The sequence below is a fragment of the Oncorhynchus mykiss genome, chromosome 6 (genome assembly GCF_057628025.1).
Source record: "Oncorhynchus mykiss isolate SJ-2025 chromosome 6, ASM5762802v1, whole genome shotgun sequence".
NCBI lineage: Eukaryota > Metazoa > Chordata > Actinopteri > Salmoniformes > Salmonidae > Oncorhynchus > Oncorhynchus mykiss.
Genome location: NC_143027.1, coordinates 12,603,041 through 12,625,390, shown reverse-complemented (window position 1 = coordinate 12,625,390; position 22,350 = coordinate 12,603,041). Strand labels below are relative to the sequence as shown.

Below are 22,350 nucleotides of genomic sequence, written 5' to 3'. Positions count from 1 at the left end.
GAATGGCCTGACCAGTTGAAGACCATAACGCAGGGTATATTGTGATCCTAGTCTGGCTTTTAGAGCTCTGAACAGTGTGGTGTGTTTGAGTATTTCCGCAGACACACACACACACATTAAAATGGGTGAGATTGACTAGGGAATGGTAAATGCCTGAATAATTAAGATCAGAGCCCTTTCCTCTGTACTGCACCATCTGCATATGCCATGTTCATGTTTGAAATGGTTGAGCGTGTTGGAGGTACGACAGTCTCTACTGCCGTTGTTACTGGCTCTCTCTCTCCTGCTGTGTGTTAGTTCACGTGTGTGCAAGACTATGTGCATGCTCAGTTATCTCCCTGTTTGTTTATGACTGTGCTGAGGTTAGCTTTGTTGGCTCCAGTAATGATGTACAGATTTCATTCTCATTGTTAATTGCTTCCACAAAAATACTTGAACATTTTCCCAGCTATGACATCATGTTGTTTTCTCTCCTCTCTTCCTTTCCTTCCCTTTATCCTTCTCGTTTGTTCTCCCCATCCTCACTTTCTCTCCCCCTCCCACTCCTTCCTCCTCCTCCCCCCACATCCCCATTTTCTTTGACCCCTCTATTCTCTCTATCCTTCCCTCTCTGAGCTCATACATGGCTGGGGTAGAGGTTGGCTGCTTCAGTACTGGGCTTGGTCTGTTATTCCCATCAGCCTGTGCATGCAGGAAACCCACATGTGTGAAGAGTGGGATGGAGGGAGGGAGGGAGGGAGGAGGGAGCTGGCTTGCTCTGGATCCTATTAGCTATCCCAGCAGCAGTGGCGGTCAGTGCCGTTTATGATGAGGGAGGCCGGTTCTTTTTCCTGAGCATGGCCTTATCTCTATTACAGCATATTGGATGACTGTCATTCATAATCCATTCACCCAGTTCAATGTAACATCGATAGGTTTAGGCTACTACATGATACTCGAGAGAGAAATTTGAGATGATAGACAGTGACACATTCAGTACTGCATTGCAGACTCTTGCCTGTATCTAGCTGATCTAGGGTGTAATCATTAGTCCAACAGTTGCAAACAGTTTCTATTGGACAAATTCAGGTATTTTTTTTATCCCTGTTTCATTTGCTTCCGTTTAAGAAACGTTTTTCAACAGAATCGGTGGAATGAATACACTCCTGATCGTGCAAAAACACTTTCCACGTTGTATTCGTTGTAGCCTCTATGCACTCTCCTCCTCTCACCTTTTCCCTTCGTTTGTGGGCTTCAATTAACAACATTTCAGCTGTATGTGACCAGGCGAAAAAACCTTTCCAAGCCAAACTGCTACACACAGCCTACATCGTTGTCCCATATTAGCCAAAGTAACGTCCTAGTCAACATAACTAATGCGTTAGTAAACCCGCTATAATCATGCAGTAACGTTACAGTGAATAGTCAGTAAGCAATTACACCGGCAGTCCCCGGTGGCAATAAATTAATAAAACCAAAAGCTTACCTTGGCTTGGAAGAGTTCCAGTGTTGTGTTGGATAGTCAGAGCCAGCTAGTTAACATAACATAGCATCCCTCTGTTTGAGCTGGGTGTTTGAGTGACTAAACTAGCCAGCTGCATTTGAGTAAGTGATGCTGAAAGTGGAAAAATGACTCTCTTGCTTTTCCTTCATTTTTTAATAAATTAATTTGTTAACCTGTTCAACTATTGTCTTTCAACTACTCACCACAGTTTATGCACTACAGTGCTAGCTAGCTGTAGCTTATGCTTTCAGTTCTAGATTCATTCTCTGATCCTTTTGATTTGGTGAACAACATGTCAGTTCATCCTGCAAGAGCTCTGGTAGGTTGGAGGATGTCCTCCAGAAGTTGTCATAATTACTGTGTAAGTCTATGGAAGGGGGTGAGAACCAAGAGCCTCCTAGGATTTGTATTGAAGTCAATGTACCCAGAGGAGGACGGAAGCTAGCTGTCCTCCGGCTACACCATGGTGCTACCCTACAGAGTGCTGTTGAGGCTACTGTGGACCTTTTATTGAAAAACAGTGTGTTTTAATCAATTATTTGGTGACGTGAATATATTTAGTATTATATCTAAAAATGACATTTTTATGAAATTCACTGAGGAGGATGGTCCTCTCCGTTCTCATCTGAGGAGCCTCCACTGCCCAGCAGACACTATTACACTCTGAGCTACTTCTCCCTTGTCCCAGTAAAATATTGTTGTTTAGCTGTGTAGCATAGGTTAGCATGTAATTCAAATAACATTTTATTGGTCACATACACATATTTAGCAGATGTTATTGTGGCTGTAGTAAAATGCTTGTGTTCCTAGCTCCAACAGTGCAGTAGTATCTAACAGTGCAGTAGTATCTAACAGTGCAGTAGTATCTAACAGTGCAGTAGTATCTAACAGTGCAGTAGTATCTAAAAACAATTCACAACAATACACACATCTAAAAGTAAAGGAATGGAATTAAGAAATATATAAATATTAGATTGAGTAATGTTGGAGAGGCTATTAATAAAATATGGTAGAATAGAATACATTATATACATATCAGATGAGTAAAGCAGTATGTAAACATTATTTAAACATTGTTAAAGTGACTAGTGTTCCATTGTTAAGGTGGCCAGTGATCCCAAGTCTATGTATATAGGGCAGCAGCCTCTATGGTGCAGGGTTGCGGCTAGTGATGGCTATTTCACAGTCTGATGGCCTTGAGATAGAAGCTGTTTTTCAGTCTCTCGGTCCCAGCTTTGATGCACCTGTACTGACCTCGCCTTCTGGATGATAGCGGGGTGAACAGGCCGTGGCTCAGGTGGTCGATGATTATCTTTTTGGCCTTCCTGTGACATCGGGTGCTGTAGGTGTCCTGGAGGGCAGGTAGTTTGCCCCCGGTGATACGTTGGGCAGACCGCACCACCCTCTGGAGAGCCCTACGGTTGCGGGCGGTGCAGTTGCCGTACTGTCTATGTAATGCAGGTTTAGTCACGTAGTGTATTGGCCCAGCGTCGTCCGGGTTTGGCCGGTGTAGGTCGTCATTGTAAATAAGAATTTGCTCTTACTTGGCTTGCCTAGTTAAATAAAACATGTAAATAAATTTGGGTAGCATCATAGCCAACCCATATCAATGAAAAGTATGATTATTCTCCCCCCCCTTTTTCTCTCTAATTTCATGGTATCCAATTAATAGTTAGTCTTGTTCCATTGCTGCAACTCCTGTATGAGAGCCGTGCATCCTCCAAAACACAACCCAGACGAGTCGCTCTGCTTCTTGACACAATGCCCGGAAGCCAGCTGAACCAATGTGTCGGAGGAAACACCGTACAACTGGCGACCGTGTCAGCGTGCACTGCGCCCGGGCTGCCACAGGAGACGCTAGTGCTCGATGGGACAAGAACATTCTTACCGGCCAAACCCTCCCCTAACCCGGACGACGCTTGGCCAATTGTGCGCCACCCCATCAGTCTCATGGTCCTGTCCGGTTGTGACAGAACCTGGACTCGAACCAGGATCTCTAGTGGCACAGCTAGCACTGCGATGCAGTCTTAGACCACTGCACCACTCAGGGGGCCCATTCCACATTGTTTTTATCTTTAAATCTGTTTATTCAGTCGTGGCCTTTTGATCTGGGCAGCATGTCTGTGGACAGAATTTGCGTCTGTATGTCAGAGCCTGACTCCATCCCACAGATCTTAACAAAGCTGTGGACCCTCACAGCCAGTCAACTCTCAGTGGGTTGAGAATGTAATCATAACTCCTTCAGTGCATTTATGACCTTTTGAACCGGCCCCTGTTAGACGGTGACCTCTGACCTTTTGGAATGCCTGTAGTAATAATCAGAGGAGAAACCAGGGGCAAGTTATTCACATGAAACTCAAGAGGGAAACAGACAAGACGGACGGCGGGACAGACGGACCAAACTTTATTGGTCACGTACACAGACACAAGGTTGAGTCAGACAGACACAGTGGATGGGCGCTTGCTTTCATGGTGGTTGTTCTTGTTAGAGATGAGCTGAATCTAAGCCCTCCCCCCTCACCGCAACCCACTACCCTGAGGAAGCTGTGCAAGTCTGCCTCGTGACACGCCGAGCCAGCGCACTGCTAACACTAGGGGGGAACAACAGGGACATTATTGCGTCCTCATCACACACACACACACGCACACTGTCTTAACTCTTGCTATCAATTTGTCCCTCAGAGGACAATAGTCACAATAACATACTAAATCAGACCTAGTCAGTCAGTCTGCTGAGGTCTGTATAGAGATGAGGTGTAGGAATCAATCAATGTACTCAGTGTCTGTGGGCTACTTACTGTATAGCGCTGTTAGAATAAACTGCGACCACAGGGACCTCTTCAGGGACCTCTTCATTGTTCTTCTATTCAGTCTTTCTAGAGCAGTGGTATTCAAAGTCAGAGTCGCGGGGGAATTGCAGTGGGGTCACCAAATTATTATTATTTTTTATATATATTTTAGGGGGGATCCAAAAATTAAGATCACAGATTATTCTATGGGACAATACATTTTTGACAAATAGAATTAGAGCAATACAATTTTATTGTCTAAATGTATTTATTGGTCCTCTTTAAGAGAGATAAAAATTTAATGCATTTAAGGTTATTTCTTGATGTAAAAATCTTAATTTACCTATTTAAGGTTGTGTCATTGGATTTCGACAGAATTTCTGGTGAAAAAATGGGGTCCCCAGAACTTCTGCCGACAAAATGGGGTCCCTGCTGAAAAAGTTTGAATGTCACTTTTCTAGAGGTCTTACTTCTATGTCCTTTACTGTATGTGCCAGGAGATTGATATTTGCAAAACAAACGTTTTGTTGTCCTGATACTGAAGGTTTGACAAGGCTCAATCAGTCTCAATGGGAGAACCTTGAAACAATGAAGTGATATTATATGTTACCTGTACTGCCATGCTCTACACTACACACCCACTGTGACTCCATACAGGAGCCCACTCCAAACAGATAGAGATTTGCAGGCACTATCTCAACAGTAAACCTGTTTCTGCTCTGTTTCACCTGTTTGAAAGTGAGGTGAAAAGTTCCAGGCATTTTACTTATCGGGCAAAGGGTTCCACACACACACAAATGTGCACAAATACAAAGACACACATAAATATATACACACACAGAGATAGGTCTCTCACCTTTGGCCTGGTGCTCCCGGGCTCTCCTCCGCTGGTTCAGATGTCAGGGACACACCCACCAGCTGGCCTAGGAGCACCAGCATAGGCAGATTTCCTCCCTCCCTCCTGTCCTAACCCCCACCCCAACATTGTCAGTGGTCCTATACAGTAGAATGTCACCTGTGACCTGAGCTGAGATTGAGTCGTAATCTGCCCTACTGCTGTCTTTCTCGTGTCAATCAGAAACCCTGGGTTTCAGGTGAGAGTGAGGGATTCGGCCTGGAAAAACAATGTCACTGTGTGTTATTGTTCAGATATTGTGTAACAACTGCCTCACTGTCTTGCGCTGGGCCGCTCGCTAACAAGCATGATGGACAGACAGGAAGAAAGAGAGAGTCATGGTAAAAAAATAACTCATCTGCTGGCACATTTTGGACATGCATTACTCTGTGGGGATGCAAGTTAGAGTTTAGCCAAACTACACTCAACAAATGCCAAACACGTCCAAGTGTGTGTGCCTGTGTAGTGTTGACTTAACACGTGGTCTGCCCAGCTGTCTGTATGTTATTTAGTTATGGGCTAGAGGGCATGTCATTCGTCTATTTAGACAGATTAAACACCAACTTTATATAATTTTAGGAACTTCCTACACTCTTTGGAATGAGAAGATCAAATATCCTACTAAGAGAAACAGTCAACATTAAACCAGGCTTTTATAGCGGGACACTAATCCGGATGTTTATAAGAAATCCCGCTATACGAACCATCAAACAGGCAAAGCGTCAATACAGGACTACGATTGAATCCTACTACACCGGCTCTGATGCTCGTCGGATGTGGCAGGGCTTGCAAACTATTACGGACTACGAAGGGAAACCCAGCCGTACGCTGCCCATTGACTCAAGCCTACTGGATGGGCTAAATGCTTTCTTTGCTCGCTTCGAGGCAAGCAACACTGAAGCATGGATGAGAGCACCACATCCGACAAGTGTCCAAGCCGGTGTAGTAGGATTGAATCTTAGTCCTGTATTGACGCGTTGCCTGTATGATGGTATGTCTGAAGGCATAGCGGGATTTCTTATCAGTGTATGGATTAGTGTCCCGCTTCTTGAAAGCGGCAGCTCTTGCCTTTAGCTCGGTGCTAGCTGTCCATGGCTTCTGGTTGGGATATGTACGTACGGTCACTGTGGGGACGATTGTCGATGCACTTATTGATGAAGCCGGTGACTGAGGTGGTGTACTGCTCAATGCCATTGGATAAATCCTGTAACATATTCCAGTCTGTGCTAGCAAAACAGTCCTGTAGCGTAGCATTTGCATCATCTGACCACCTCCGTATTGAGAGAGTCACTGGTACTTCCTGCTTTACTTTTTGCTTGTAAGCAGGAGTCAGGAGGATAGAATTATAGTCAGATTTTCCTAATGGAGGGTGAGGGAGAGCTTTGTACGCGTCTCTGTGTGTGGAGTAAATGTGGTCTGGAGTTTTTTTACCCCTCTGGTTGCACATGTGACATGCTGGTAGAAATTAGGTAAAACGGATTTAAGTTTCCCTGCATTAAAGTCCCCGGCCACTAGGAGCGCCGCTTCTTGATAAAACATTTCTTGTTTGCTTATAGCCTTATACAGCTCGTTGAGTGCGGTCTTAGTGTCAGCGTCGGCTTATGGTGTTAAATAAGATGGCTACGAAAAATGTAGATACTATCTATTAGTAGATAGTGTGGTCTACAGCTTATCATGAGGTACTCTACCTCAGGGGAAAAATACCTTGAGACTAGCTTAATATTAGACAGTGCACCAGCTGTTATTGAAAAATAGACACATCTCCACCCCTCTTCTTACTGGACGTACAGTGCCTTGCGAAAGTATTCGCCCCCCTTGAACTTTGCGACCTTTTGCCACGTTTCAGGCTTCAAACATAAAGATATAAATCTGTATTTTTTTGTGAAGAATCAACAACAAGTGGGACACAATCATGAAGTGGAACGACATTTATTGGATATTTCAAACTTTTTTAACAAATCAAAAACAGAAAAATTGGGCGTGCAAAATTATTCAGCCCCTTTACTTTCAGTGCAGCAAACTCTCTCCAGAAGTTCAGTGAGGATCTCTGAATGATTCAATGTTGACCTAAATGACTAATGATGATAAATACAATCCACCTGTGTGTAATCAAGTCTCCGTATAAATGCACCTGCACTGTGATAGTCTCAGAGGTCCGTTAAAAGCGCAGAGAGCATCATGAAGAACAAGGAACACACCAGGCAGGTCCGAGATACTGTTGTGAAGAAGTTTAAAGCCGGATTTGGATACAAAAAGATTTCCCAAGCTTTAAACATCCCAAGGAGCACTGTGCAAGCGATAATATTGAAATGGAAGGAGTTTCAGACCACTGCAAATCTACCAAGACCTGGCCGTCCCTCTAAACTTTCAGCTCATACAAGGAGAAGACTGATCAGAGATGCAGCCAAGAGGCCCATGATCACTCTGGATGAACTGCAGAGATCTACAGCTGAGGTGGGAGACTCTGTCCATAGGGCAACAATCAGTCGTATATTGCACAAATCTGGCCTTTATGGAAGAGTGGCAAGAAGAAAGCCATTTCTTAAAGATATCCATAAAAAGTGTTGGTTAAAGTTTGCCACAAGCCACCTGGGAGACACACCAAACATGTGGAAGAAGGTGGTCTGGTCAGATGAAACCAAAATTGAACTATTTGGCAACAATGCAAAACGTTATGTTTGGCGTAAAAGCAACACAGCTGAACACACCATCCCCACTGTCAAACATGGTGGTGGCAGCATCATGGTTTGGGCCTGCTTTTCTTCAGCAGGGACAGGGAAGATGGTTAAAATTGATGGGAAGATGGATGGAGCCAAATACAGGACCATTCTGGAAGAAAACCTGATGGAGTCTGCAAAAGACCTGAGACTGGGACGGAGATTTGTCTTCCAACAAGACAATGATCCAAAACATAAAGCAAAATCTACAATGGAATGGTTCAAAAATAAACATATCCAGGTGTTAGAATGGCCAAGTCAAAGTCCAGACCTGAATCCAATCGAGAATCTGTGGAAAGAACTGAAAACTGCTGTTCACAAATGCTCTCCATCCAACCTCACTGAGCTCTAGTTGTTTTGCAAGGAGGAATGGGAAAAAATGTCAGTCTCTCGATGTGCAAAACTGATAGAGACATACCCCAAGCGACTTACAGCTGTAATCGCAGCAAAAGGTGCCACCACAAAGTATTAACTTAAGGGGGCTGAATAATTTTGCACGCCCAATTTTTCTGTTTTTGATTTGTTAAAAAAGTTTGAAATATCCAATAAATGTCATTCCACTTCATGATTGTGTCCCACTTGTTGTTGATTCTTCACAAAAAAATACAGTTTTATATCTTTATGTTTGAAGCCTGAAATGTGGCAAAAGGTCGCAAAGTTCAAGGGGGCCGAATACTTTCGCAAGGCACTGTAACTGTTCTGTCCTGCCTATGTATGGAAAACCAAGCCAACTGTATATTATCTGTGTCGTCGTTCAGCCATGACTCGGTGAAACATAAGATATTACAGTTTAAAAGTCCCGTTGGTAGGATGGTCTCGAATGGATCTCATCCAGTTTATTCTCCAGTGATTGCACGTTGGCTAATAGAACAGATGGTAGAGGCAGGTTACCCACTCTCCAACAAATTCTCAGAAGGCACCCTGATCTCCGCCCCCTGTATTTCCTTATTTTCTTAATGTGAATGACAGGGATTTGGCTTGTCTTGGAGCAACATTATATCCTTTGCGTCCGACTCATTAAAGAAAACATCTTCGTCCAGTTTGATGTCAGTAATCGCTGTTCTGATGTCCAGAAGCTCTTTTCGGTTATAAGAGACAGTAGGATCAACATTATGTACAAAATAAGTTACAAACAATGCGGAAAATACAAACAAAATGGCACAATCGGTTAGGAGCCGGTTAATCGGCAGCCATCCCCTCCGGCGCCATTCATCCCATCGGCCCTTTTTGGCTATGCACCATTTAAAGCACCGAGATCACAATCAAAGTAAACGCTGCAGATGTCTGCTCCATTGGAAATAACTTTTATATATCAACTGAACCCTGGCCTGAATCTCTGGGTCCATGGTTGTGATGATGCAGTGTGTTTGTGCTTCTGTCACTAGGCTGTCTCTCTCTTTTTCCCCACAGGGCTCTGTTCACCTACGATGGGGCCACTAACAACCTCAAACTGGCTGACTCTGGAGGTAAAGCTTACTGGACGATTTGAACGTGTCACCTTTTTTGAATTTGAGTTTTCCAAAATGATAAATGATAAATATGGGTGGTGTTTATTAATCTCTCGGTCCGTCTCTCTCTTTCTCTCTCTCTATCTCAATCCCGCCCCCTCTCTTGTCTCTCCTACAGCAGGTGGAGTGGTGGAGCTGTCAGAGAAGTTCCTCATAGCCAGACCTCAGTATGGGCTCTGCAGAGTGGGCTCAGCTGACGTGGGAGGCCCTCGCGTCGCCATGATCTGCTGGGTGAGTGTCATCCACTACAACATGGCCCTCTGAATGGACGTGGTACCATATATTAACTCTCTTTACCTGTTGCTGTGTCTCAGGTGCTTGAAGTAGAAGTGGCCCATAACCACAGCTCTAGGATCAGATTCCCTACCCTCAATCCTATCCTTAACAATTAGATGGATGGAAAAAATATTTGACTCTGTATCAGAGGTTAGGGACAAGCTTTGGTTCCAATTGGCTCGTGCCACTGTTGGATGTGTTTCGATTGGCCCTTGGTCTGGGGGTCAACGTGTGTGATGTGTCAGCTAAATTGCTGACCCCGGACGCCAGGCCTAGCTTTTTACTTATACCAATTATTTTGACTGATGCGCGCACGCACACACACACACACACACACACACACAAGCAGGGCAACAGATGCTTAGAATGTTCCCAATGTGCTCCACTGGTCCCGTATCTATGGCGACCTTGTGGAATGTTGTGGTGGGGGTCAGAGGTTGCATCTGTAGCCAGTCAGGCAGCTACACAAACACACACACAAATCAGAAACTTGTGAAACATATTATTATATTAAACTTCATTATATTGTACATGATAATAATGTTAGGCTCTCTCTATAACATTGGGAAATGATTCCACAAGGGTGTACATGGAGTACCTGATGACGGAAGACTGAAGCCAGACTTTCTGATAATGAGCCTCTCTCTGGCTCCCTCAGACTAATTATGTAGTGTGTGTGGGTCTCCAGGTCGGGCCAAACGTGGATGAGAACCGCAGGACAGAATGTGCCAGCCATGTGCCCGCTATCAAGACCTTTTTCAAGGTACGGTACCACACCCCTGCCTTGCCCTGCCCTAAGCTGCCATTTTGTCTGTTGGTCGTGCAGTCATCCAGTCAGTGACCTCATTGCAGCTGCAGCATTTGATAGTATTCAGGAGTGGCATGATTAATATGGGAGTTAAGTGTTTTCTCTATCTCCTACATCCTGTGTTGGTACCATTGTGGAATGTTACTCTGTTTCTTCTCTTCACTGTTTCTCTAACAATGAATAATGGATAAACACCCTCCTATAGTAACTGTTGTCAAGACAATACAGAGAGTTGGTGTTGCTCGTGTAGGAAGGGTGGAACTGGCCTGACCAGGAACGAGGGAATGAATAGTGATGTTGTCACACTTGGTAAGACACACACATACACACACGCATCGCACCAGCACGTGCATTATATATACACACACACACACACACACACACACACACACACATATATATATGCATCAAACCTGCACGTGCATTATGCACATACAAACAAACACAATACTTATCTCAGTCTCTCTCACATACAAACATAAATACACACACATGCTCTATATTTACACACAGTAGTTTACCTTTCATTGTTAAACGTCTTCCTGTCTTCAGTCCTGTCTACCGCATGGGTTTGTATGGTCCAGTGGCGGGCCAGGCCAATGTCCAGGCTGGTGGCAGGAAGGCACGGGGGTAGGGGTCACCACACATTGCCACCGAGATGGGAGATGGGCCACCGGCGGGCACAGTATAAACACTCACCAAGTGGTGACAGGGCCTCACAGGAAACAGAGAAAATAATAGTCCCTTCAGGGAGGAAGAGGAAGATTGTGTGTGTGTGTGTGTGTGTGTGTGTGTGTGTGTGTGTGTGTGTGTGTGTGAACTGTCCAGATGCTGGCTTGCTGTAAAATAGTATTTATTTAACATTTCCATCTTACTGCAGAGACGTTTATGGGTCATCCATTCAGCCTTTAACCAGACCCCGTTGTTACTAGTTTACATATAAAGGTGTCATCCATTCAGCCTATAGCCAGACCCCGTTGTTACTAGTTTACATATAAAGGTGTCATCCATTCAGCCTATAGCCAGACCCCGTTGTTACTAGTTTACATATAAAGGTGTCATCCATTCAGCCTATAGCCAGACCCCGTTGTTACTAGTTTACATATAAAGGTGTCATCCATTCAGCCTATAGCCAGACCCCGTTGTTACTAGTTTACATATAAAGGTGTCATCCATTCAGCCTATAGCCAGACCCCGTTGTTACTAGTTTACATATAAAGGTGTCATCCATTCAGCCTATAGCCAGACCCCGTTGTTACTAGTTTACATATAAAGGTGTCATCCATTCAGCCTATAGCCAGACCCCGTTGTTACTAGTTTACATATAAAGGTGTCATCCATTCAGCCTATAGCCAGACCCCGTTGTTACTAGTTTACATATAAAGGTGTCATCCATTCAGCCTATAACCAGACCCCGTTGTTACTAGTTTACATATAAAGGTGTCATCCATTCAGCCTATAGCCAGACCCCGTTGTTACTAGTTTACATATAAAGGTGTCATCCATTCAGCCTATAGCCAGACCCCGTTGTTACTAGTTTACATATAAAGGTGTCATCCATTCAGCCTATAACCAGACCCCGTTGTTACTAGTTTACATATAAAGGTGTCATCCATTCAGCCTATAGCCAGACCCCGTTGTTACTAGTTTACATATAAAGGTGTCATCCATTCAGCCTATAGCCAGACCCCGTTGTTACTAGTTTACATATAAAGGTGTCATCCATTCAGCCTATAGCCAGACCCCGTTGTTACTAGTTTACATATAAAGGTGTCATCCATTCAGCCTATAGCCAGACCCCGTTGTTACTAGTTTACATATAAAGGTGTCATCCATTCAGCCTATAGCCAGACCCCGTTGTTACTAGTTTACATATAAAGGTGTCATCCATTCAGCCTATAACCAGACCCCGTTGTTACTAGTTTACATATAAAGGTGTCATCCATTCAGCCTATAGCCAGACCCCGTTGTTACTAGTTTACATATAAAGGTGTCATCCATTCAGCCTATAGCCAGACCCTGTTGTTACTAGTTTACATATAAAGGTGTCATCCATTCAGCCTATAGCCAGACCCCGTTGTTACTAGTTTACATATAAAGGTGTCATCCATTCAGCCTATAACCAGACCCCGTTGTTACTAGTTTACATATAAAGGTGTCATCCATTCAGCCTATAGCCAGACCCCGTTGTTACTAGTTTACATATAAAGGTGTCATCCATTCAGCCTATAGCCAGACCCTGTTGTTACTAGTTTACATATAAAGGTGTCATCCATTCAGCCTATAGCCAGACCCCGTTGTTACTAGTTTACATATAAAGGTGTCATCCATTCAGCCTATAACCAGACCCCGTTGTTACTAGTTTACATATAAAGGTGTCATCCATTCAGCCTATAGCCAGACCCCGTTGTTACTAGTTTACATATAAAGGTGTCATCCATTCAGCCTATAACCAGACCCCGTTGTTACTAGTTTACATATAAAGGTGTCATCCATTCAGCCTATAGCCAGACCCCGTTGTTACTAGTTTACATATAAAGGTGTCATCCATTCAGCCTATAGCCAGACCCTGTTGTTACTTTTTTATTGAATGTTTTACCCGGTTAAGTATTTGGCCCAGGAACCTCTGTGACCCCAGTCTCAGATATACCATAGTTTGTGTGTGTGGCTTTATTACATAATAGGTCAAGTATGTGTTAGCGTTGAATAGAATGGTTTCCTGAGATTTTCTCTGGATAAATAACTGTGAGAGAACTGCAAATTATAATACGTTATTTCTATGAACAGAATGACGTTAAATGATATGTGATGTCTAAGTCTGGTTTATCTACAGACCACGGTCTACTCTGCTATCTGCATGATCAATCATCAGCGCTCAGGGTGGGGACAGACAGTGTATCTCCATATGGAGCGCAGTTCACAATGCATGTATTATCTCATCATGGGAACTTATTTTTCTCGTGACAGGTAGGCCTATATTTGCTGCAGCAAAGCCTATGTTACAGTAATATTAGGACTGAATGCACATCTAATTTACCCATCTCCATCTGGCTATCGGGAGTCATCATATTTTTTAAATTTTAATGTTGCATTTTTTAAATTGCAGCTGCAGAGTTTTAAAACAGCCAATTACTGGAATATTGTGGCTTTAAATCAGTGCACACATGAGCGCACTCTGTCTCTCTCCATCAATTCCATTCAAATTGCATCCAAAATAGATAGGACTAATCCTGTTCAAGATTGATTGATTTATATATATATATATATATATATATATATATATACGTACGTGTGTGTACCAGTCAAAAGTTGACACACCGACTCATTCAAGGGTTTTTCCTTTATTTTTCCTATGTTCTACTTTGTATAATAATAGTGAAGATCTCAAAACTATGAAATAATATGGAATCATGTAGTAACCAAAAAAGTGTTTAACAAATCCAAATATATTTTATATTTGAGATTCTTCAAAGTAGCCACTTTGCCTTGATGACAGCTTTGCACACTCTTGGCATTCTCTCAACCAGCTTCACCTGGAGTTCCCACATATGCTGAGCATTTGTTGGCTGCTTTTTGCTTCCCTCTGCGGTCCAACTCATCCCAAAACATCTCAATTGGGTCGAGGTCAGGTGATTGTGGAGGCCAGGTCATCTGATGCAGCACTTCATCACTCTCCTTCTTGGTCAAATAGCCCTTACACAGCTTGGAGGTGTGTTTTGGGTCTGTCCTGTTAAAAAACAAATTATAGTACCACTAAGCTCAAACCAGATGGGATGGCGTATTGCTGCAGAATGCTGTGGTAGCCATGCTGGTTAAGTGTGCTTTAAATTCTAAATAAATCACAGACAGTGTCACCAGCAAAGCACCCCCACACCACCTCCTCCATCCTTCACGGTGGGAACTACAAATGCGGAGATCATGTGATCATGTTCATCTACTCCGAGATGTGTCTGTTACTTGAACTCTGTAAAGCATTTATTTGGGCTGCAATCTGAGATGCAGTTAACTCTAAGGAACTTATCCTCTGCAGCAGAGGTAATCCTGGGTCTTTTTTCCTGTGGCTTTCCTCATGAGAGCCAGTTTCATCATAGCACTTCATGGTTTTTGCAACTGGACTTGAAGAAACTTTCAAAGTCATGTCTTAAAGTAATGATGGACTGTCATTTCCGTTTGCTTATTTGAGCTGTTCTTGGCATAATATGGACTTAGCCTTATTTGCTAAAAGACCATCTTCTGTATATCACCCCTACCTTGTCACAGCACTGATTGGCTCAAACGAATTAAGAAGGAAAGAAATTCCACAAATTAACAAGGCACAGCTCTTAATTGAAATGCATTCCAGGTGACTACCTCATGAAGCTGGTTGAGAGAATGCAAAGATTGTGGTTACTTTGAAGAATTTCAAACATAAAATATATTTTGATTTGTTTAACACTTTTTTTGGTTACTACATGATACCATATTTGTTATTTCATATTTTTGATGTCTTCACTAATATTCTACAATGTAGGAAATACAAATAAAGAAAAACCCTTGAATGAGTAGGTGTCCAATGTCAGATTAAAGCATCTGGGTATTATATTCACATTGCAGTCCTGCTGTTCTTTATGTTTGATGAGCCCTTTCTCTGAGACCTGAGCTTTCCCCATCTCTCTGTCATGTATTAGTCAACATTTTGTCTCCATCACCATGTGGGGTCTATAAAACCACGTGACACTTGTGTCATACAGCGTTACTGGAAGGTGACTTGGATTAATAAACACTTACTCAATCAGGACATACAGCCAGAGCCAGTTTGCTTTTATAGGTTTGGCCAGTCACCTCAAAAGACTAATTCTTACTGTAACCTTGTAAAAGATGTGGCTTCCAGGAAGCTGTGTGAGGTGGTTAACTTCTCGGTAAAAGGACAAAACTCACTTAATCTTCTGATTCATACTGTAATTTCGGTGAGTTGCTTTTTAGGAGAGACTTATTTCTGGTGTAGCGCCCTCGTGTGGTGGAAAGGGCACCAGTGCTCCGTCAACATGCATAGACATTGCGGCACTTCCAGCTGGCCTAATCCTGCTCTGTCGTGAGGCATATTAATACTCCTACAGTGTAGATTAATTTAATTCATTAAATATAGTGTATATCATACTCTTCATTAAATATAGTGTATATCATACTCTTCATTAAATATAGTGTATATCATACTCTTCATTAAATATAGTGTATGTTGTTGTTCCCAGTCCATATGTTAGAGTGCTATATTTGTTTAATACGAAAATACATTTGTGTTCCAGTCTGACAGTTCTGTGAGAAGCTACAGCACCAACTGAAACAACAAACATGACAGAAGGAGAGACTAGGATGTCTAGAAGTAGTGGGAACTGGGTTATTATTGTTGTTTTTTGTCCAAAACCCTTGGAATTATTAGTCAGGATTAGAACATTGGGATGTGTTCTGACCGAGTCAGAAAGCCCCATGGCAATTCTGTTCTCTCTTTCTCTCTTTCTCCCTCTACAAGTCTCAGCTAGCAACTGTGTGAGAGGGTGAATCACCTGCAGCGTTTGAGTGAGTCTCATATTGTATCAACAAGTCTTTTGCACAATTGCTCATTGTTGCTCAATCTAAGTGGAAAAGACCAGTAGACCGTCAGGTAGACAGGTGACAGTGGAAGCAGTTGGGGTGAAAACTAAGGGGGGAAGATTTAGGGGAATGAAGGGAACGAGACAGGACAAGTATAGAGGAGGAAAGTAAAGGGGAGGGAAGGGGAAGGAGTAAGAATGGGAGGATAGGAGAAGTCTATGAAAGATGACAGAGGAGAGGACAGGGTGTGTGAGGGGAGGTCTATGAAAGAGGACCAAGGAGAGGACAGGGTGTGTGAGGGGAGGTCTATGAAAGATGACAGAGGAGAGGACAGGGTGTGTGAGGAGAGGTCTATGAAAGAGAGGAGAGGACAGGGTGTGTGAGGTCTATGAAAGAGGACCGAGGAGAGGACAGGGTGTGTGAGGGGAAAGGGAAAAGAGGGGAAGAGAGAGGAGGAGGAGAGGTTGTGTATGTTAATGAGCAAGCTGTTACCTTAGAGACAATATTAGACAGAGGCCTTAGGCTTCTCCTTAATACTGTCTCCTCTATCATCTGAAGCATAATGACAGAGAGACAGTTAGAATAAGCCTTAGAGGAGACAGTATTAAGGAGAAGCCTATCATCTGAAACATAATGACAGACCGAGACAGGAGAGGCAGGAGATAATTTACACCCTCTTCACCACAACGCCCTCCTTCCTCCCTCAGGGGAACCTCACACTGCTTGCGAGAAGTTAGGGAGGGAGAATTGAGGGAGGGAGTGCAACTGTGTGTGGGCCTATTAAGTGTGAGCGGACCAAGTAATTGGGCGTCACTCTAAAGCGGGAAGGTGGAATAAACGAGTCAGGAGTAGGTTTTCTTGATTGAACACAGTTCTCTATTGAGGGCATTGGGTCAACACAAACACTCCAACATAATCAATGAAAATCTTCCAAGGAAAAACATACATCTTCTTCTCCAGATGAAACAAGAACATAATAGGATTATCTTTAAACTACAACAAAAAGTCACGGGCTTGCCACCGTCTTAGTGGGTCTTCCTGGATAGCTCCTCTGTCTCGGTGGCCATCTTCCAGAGATAGTTTCCCCCCCCCTCTCTGCTGGTTCCATACTCTCTCTTATAGGGGAAGGAGAATATGTCATTAGTACTGTCAGCTGTGCTTAATTGCCTCTGGTTACCTTGTCTCCCATGCCTTGTTGGGCTACTATCCGTGAGCCCATTCTGCCCTCTGGTGGTCCTTCCACATAAGATATTTGCATCTGACTAACAGATTTCAGGTCATTACAATAGCTCCCACCTTGGGCGAATAATTTTGAAAATGCTGCATCATTCACCCAAGTTTTGTCAAAATCGGGCCAGTACTGTCTGAGATATTGCATGTGACTAACGAACGGACAGAGACAGATCCACACTCTGTGGGAGACAATAAAACTAGAAATCAAATCAAATGTATTTATATAGCCCTTCGTACATCAGCTGATATCTCAAAGTGCTGTACAGAAACCCAGCCTAAAACCCCAAACTGCAAGCAATGCAGGTGTAGAAGCACGGTGGCTAGGAAAAACTCCCTAGAAAGGCCAAAACCTAGGAAGAAACCTAGAGAGGAACCAGGCTATGTGGGGTGGCCAGTCCTCTTCTGGCTGTGCCGGGTGGAGATTATAACAGAACATGGCCAAGATGTTAAAATGTTCATAAATGACCAGCATGGTCGAATAATAATAAGGCAGAACAGTTGAAACTGGAGCAGCAGCACGGCCAGGTGGACTGGGGACAGCAAGGAGTCATCATGTCAGGTAGTCCTGGGGCATGGTCCTAGGGCTCAGGTCCTCCGAGAGAGAGAAAGAAAGAGAGAAGGAGAGAATTAGAGAACGCACACTTAAATTCACACGGGACACCGGATAGGACAGGAGAAGTACTCCAGATATAACAAACTGACCCTAGCCCCCCGACACAAACTACTGCAGCATAAATACTGGAGGCTGAGACAGGAGGGGTCAGGAGACACTGTGGCCCCATCGGAGGACACCCCCGGACAGGGCCAAACAGGAAGGATATAACCCCACCCACTTTGCCAAAGCACAGCCCCCACACCACTAGAGGGATATCTTCAACCACCAACTTACCATCCTGAGACAAGGCTGAGTATAGCCCACAAAGACCTCCGCCACGGCACAACCCAAGGGGGGGGGGGGGCCAACCCAGACAGGATGACCACATCAGTGAATCAACCCACTCAGGTGACGCACCCCCTCCAGGGACGGCATGAGAGAGCCCCAGTAAGCCAGTGACTCAGCCCCTGTAATAGGGTTAGAGGCAGAGAATCCCAGTGGAAAGAGGGGAACCGGTTCGTTGCTCCAGAGCCATTCCGTTCACCTTCCCACTCCTGGGCCAGACTACACTCAATCATATGACCCACTGAAGAGATGAGTCTTCAGTAGAGACTTAAAGGTTGAGAACGAGTTTGCGTCTCTGACATGGGTAGGCAGACCGTTCCATAAAAATGGAGCTCTATAGGAGAAAGCCCTGCCTCCAGCTGTTTGCTTAGAAATTCTAGGGACAATTAGGAGGCCTGCGTCTTGTGACCGTAGCGTACGTGTAGGTATGTACGGCAGGACCAAATCAGAGAGATAGGTAGGAGCAAGCCCATTTAATGCTTTGTAGGTTAGCAGTAAAACCTTGAAATCAGCCCTTGCTTTGACAGGAAGCCAGTGTAGACAGGCTAGCACTGGAGTAATATGATATATTTTTTTGGTTCTAGTCAGGATTCTAGCAGCCGTATTTAGCACTAACTGAAGTTTATTTAGTGCTTTATCCGGGTAGCCGGAAAGTAGAGCATTGCAGTAGTCTAACCTAGAAGTGACAAAAGCATGGATTAATTTTTCTGCATCATTTTTGGACAGAAAGTTTCTGATTTTTGCAATGTTACGTAGATGGAAAAAAGCTGTCCTTGAAATGGTCTTGATATGTTCTTCAAAAGAGAGATCAGGGTCCAGAGTAACGCCGAGGTCCTTCACAGTTTTATTTGAGATGACTGTACAACCATTAAGATTAATTGTCAGATTCAACAGAAGATCTTTTTGTTTCTTGGGACCTAGAACAAGCATCTCTGTTTTGTCCGAGTTTATAAGTAGAAAGGTTGCAGCCATCCACTTCCTTATGTCTGAAACACATGCTTCTAGCAAGGGCAATTTTGGGGCTTCACCATGTTTCATTGAAATGTACAGCTGTGTGTCATCCGCATAGCAGTGAAAGTTAACATTATCTTTTCAAATGACATCCCCAAGAGGTAAAATATATAGTGAAAACAATAGTGGTCCTAAAACGGAACCTTGAGGAACACCGACATTTACAGTTGATTTGTCAGAGGACAAACCATCCACAGAGACCAACTGATATCTTTCCGACAGATAAGATCTAAACCAGGCCAGAACTTGTCCGTGTAGACCAATTTGGGTTTCCAATCTCTCCAAAAGAATGTGGTGATCGATGGTATCAAAAGCAGCACTAAGGTCTAGGAGCACGAGGACAGATGCAGAGCCTCGGTCCGATGCCATTAAAATGTCATTTACCACCTTCACAAGTGCCGTCTCAGTGCTATGATGGGGTCTAAAACCAGACTGAAGCATTTCGTATACATTGTTTGTCTTCAGGAAGGCAGTGAGTTGTTGCGCAACAGCCTTTTCTAAACTTTTTGAGAGGAATGGAAGATTCGATATAGGCCGATATTTTTTTATATTTTCTGGGTCAAGGTTTGGCTTTTTCAAGAGAGGCTTTATTACTGCCACTTTTAGTGAGTTTGGTACACATCCGGTGGATAGAGAGCCGTTTATTATGTTCAACATAGGAGGGCCAAGCACAGGAAGTAGCTCTTTCAGTAGTTTAGTTGGAATAGGGTCCAGTATGCAGCTTGAAGGTTTAGAGGCCATGATTATTTTCATCATTGTGTCGAGATATAGTACTAAAACACTTGAGCGTCTCTTTTGATCCTAGGTCCTGGCAGAGTTGTGCAGACTCAGGACAACTGAGCTTTGAAGGAATACGCAGATTTAAGGAGTCTGTAATTTGCTTTCTAATAATCATAATCTTTTCCTCAAAGAAGTTCATGAATTTATCACTGCTAAAGTGAAAGTCATCCTCTCTTGGGGAATGCTGCTTTTTAGTTAGCTTTGCGACAGTATCAAAAAGGAATTTCGGGTTGTTCTTATTTTCCTCAATTAAGTTAGAAAAATAGGATGATCGAGCAGCAGTAAGGGCTCTTCGGTACTGCACAGTACTGTCTTTCCAAGCTAGTCGGAAGACTTCCAGTTTGGTGTGGCGCCGTTTCCGTTCCAATTTTCTGAAAGCTTGCTTCAGAGCTCGGGTATTTTCTGTGTACCGGGGAGCTAGTTTCTTATGAGAAATGTTTTTAGGGGTGCAACTGCATCTAGGGTATTGCGCAAGGTTAAATTGAGTTCCTCAGTTAGGTGGTTAACTGATTTTTGTCCTCTGGCTTCCTTGGGTAGACAGAGGGAATCTGGAAGGACATCAAGGAATCTTTGTGTTGTCTGTGAATTTATAGCACGACTTTTGATGATCCTTGGTTGGGGTCTGAGCAGATTATTTGTTGCAATTGCAAACGTAATAAAATGCTGGTCCGATAGTCCAGGATTATGAGGAAAAGCATTAAGATCCACAACATTTATTCCATGGGACAAAACTAGGTCCAGCGTATGACTGTGACCGTGAGTGGGTCCAGAGACATGTTGGACAAAACCCACTGAGTCGATGATGGCTCCGAAAGCCTTTTGGAGTGGGTCTGTGGACTTTTCCATGTGAATATTAAAGTCGCCAAAGATTAGAATATTATCTGCTATGACTACAAGGTCCGATAGGAATTCAGGGAACTCAGTGAGGAACGCTGTATATGGCCCAGGAGGCCTGTAAACAGTAGCTATAAAAAGTGATTGAGTAGGCTGCATAGATTTCATGACTAGAAGCTCAAAAGACGAAAACGTCATCAAATAGTGACACAAGGAATAAATAAATAAATAACATGGCTATATACAGAGTCGATGTGTAGGGCTACTGGGTAGTTGAGGTAGATATGTACAGTGGCAAGAAAAAGTATGTGAACCCTTGGATTTAATAACTGGTTGACCCTCCTTTGGCAGCAATAACCTCAACCAAACATTTTCTGTAGTTGCGGATCAGGGAGAATTTTAGACCATTTTAGACCATTCCAGTTTCAGTTCAGCAATATTATTGGGATTGTCTGGTGTGAACGGCTCTCTTGAGGTCATGCCACAGCATCTCAATTGGGTTGAGGTCAAGACTCTGCCTGGGCCACTCCAGAAGGCATATTTTTTTCTGTTGAAGCCATTCTGTTGTTGACTTACTTCTGTGTTTTGGGTCGTTGTCCTGTTGCATCACCCAACTTCTGTTGAGCTTCAATTGGCGGACAGATAGCTTTACATTCTCCTGCAAAATGTCTTGATAAACTTGGGAATTTGTATTACCGCCAATGATAGCAAGCTGTCCAGGTCCTGAGGCAGCAAAGCAGCTCCAAACCATGATGCTCCCTTCACCATACTTTACAGTTGGGATGAGGTTTTGATGTTGGTGTGCTGTGACATTCTTTCTCCACACATAGTGTTGTGTGTTCCATGCAAACAACCCAACTGTAGTTTCATCTGTCCACAGAATATTTTGCCAGTAGCGCTATGGAAAATCCAGGTACACTGTTGCGAACTTCAGATGTGCAGCAATGTTTATTTTGGACAGCAGTGGCTTCTTCCGTGGTGTTCTCCTATGAACACCATTCTTGTTTAGTGTTTTTTTATGTATATGTTTTGTTCGGTAAAGTTCATATTTATATCCAAAAATCTTATTTTACATTGGCGTGTTATGTTCAGTAGTTCCAAAACATGCAGTGATATTGCAGAGAGCCACATGAATTCACAGAAATACTCATTATAAATGTTGATGAAAATTCAAGTGTTATGCATGGAACTTTAGATACACTTCTCCTTAATGCAACCGCTGTGTCAGATTTCAAAAGAACTTTACGGAAAAAGCACAATCTGCTCAGAGCCCAAACCAGCCAGAGAAATATCCGCCGTCAGGTAGTCAAAATTAGTCATAAGATCATTATAAATATTCCCTTACCTTTGATGATCTTCATCAGAATGCACTCCCAGGAATCGCAGTTCCACAATAAATGCTTGTTTTGTTCGATACTGTCCATCATTTATGTCCATTTATGTCCAAATAAGCTATTTTGTTAAGGCGTTTGGTAAACAAATCCAAAAGCACGATCTGGTCCAGTCGG

The 22,350-nt window shown here is 43.3% G+C and overlaps 1 protein-coding gene across 1 annotated transcript in view; it reads left to right on the top strand.

The window, feature by feature from the left end:
- Positions 1-222: 222 nt before the first annotated feature.
- si:dkey-40c11.2 (uncharacterized) overlaps positions 223-22,350 on the top strand; it is a 32,539-nt gene continuing 10,411 nt past the window's right edge. Inside the window, exons 1-4 of the mRNA XM_090239257.1 lie at positions 223-241; positions 9,270-9,350; positions 9,511-9,623; positions 10,357-10,431. Of these exons, the coding sequence (XP_090095383.1) occupies positions 223-241; positions 9,270-9,350; positions 9,511-9,623; positions 10,357-10,431 (288 nt within the window). The remainder of the gene's footprint in view (positions 242-9,269; positions 9,351-9,510; positions 9,624-10,356; positions 10,432-22,350) is intronic.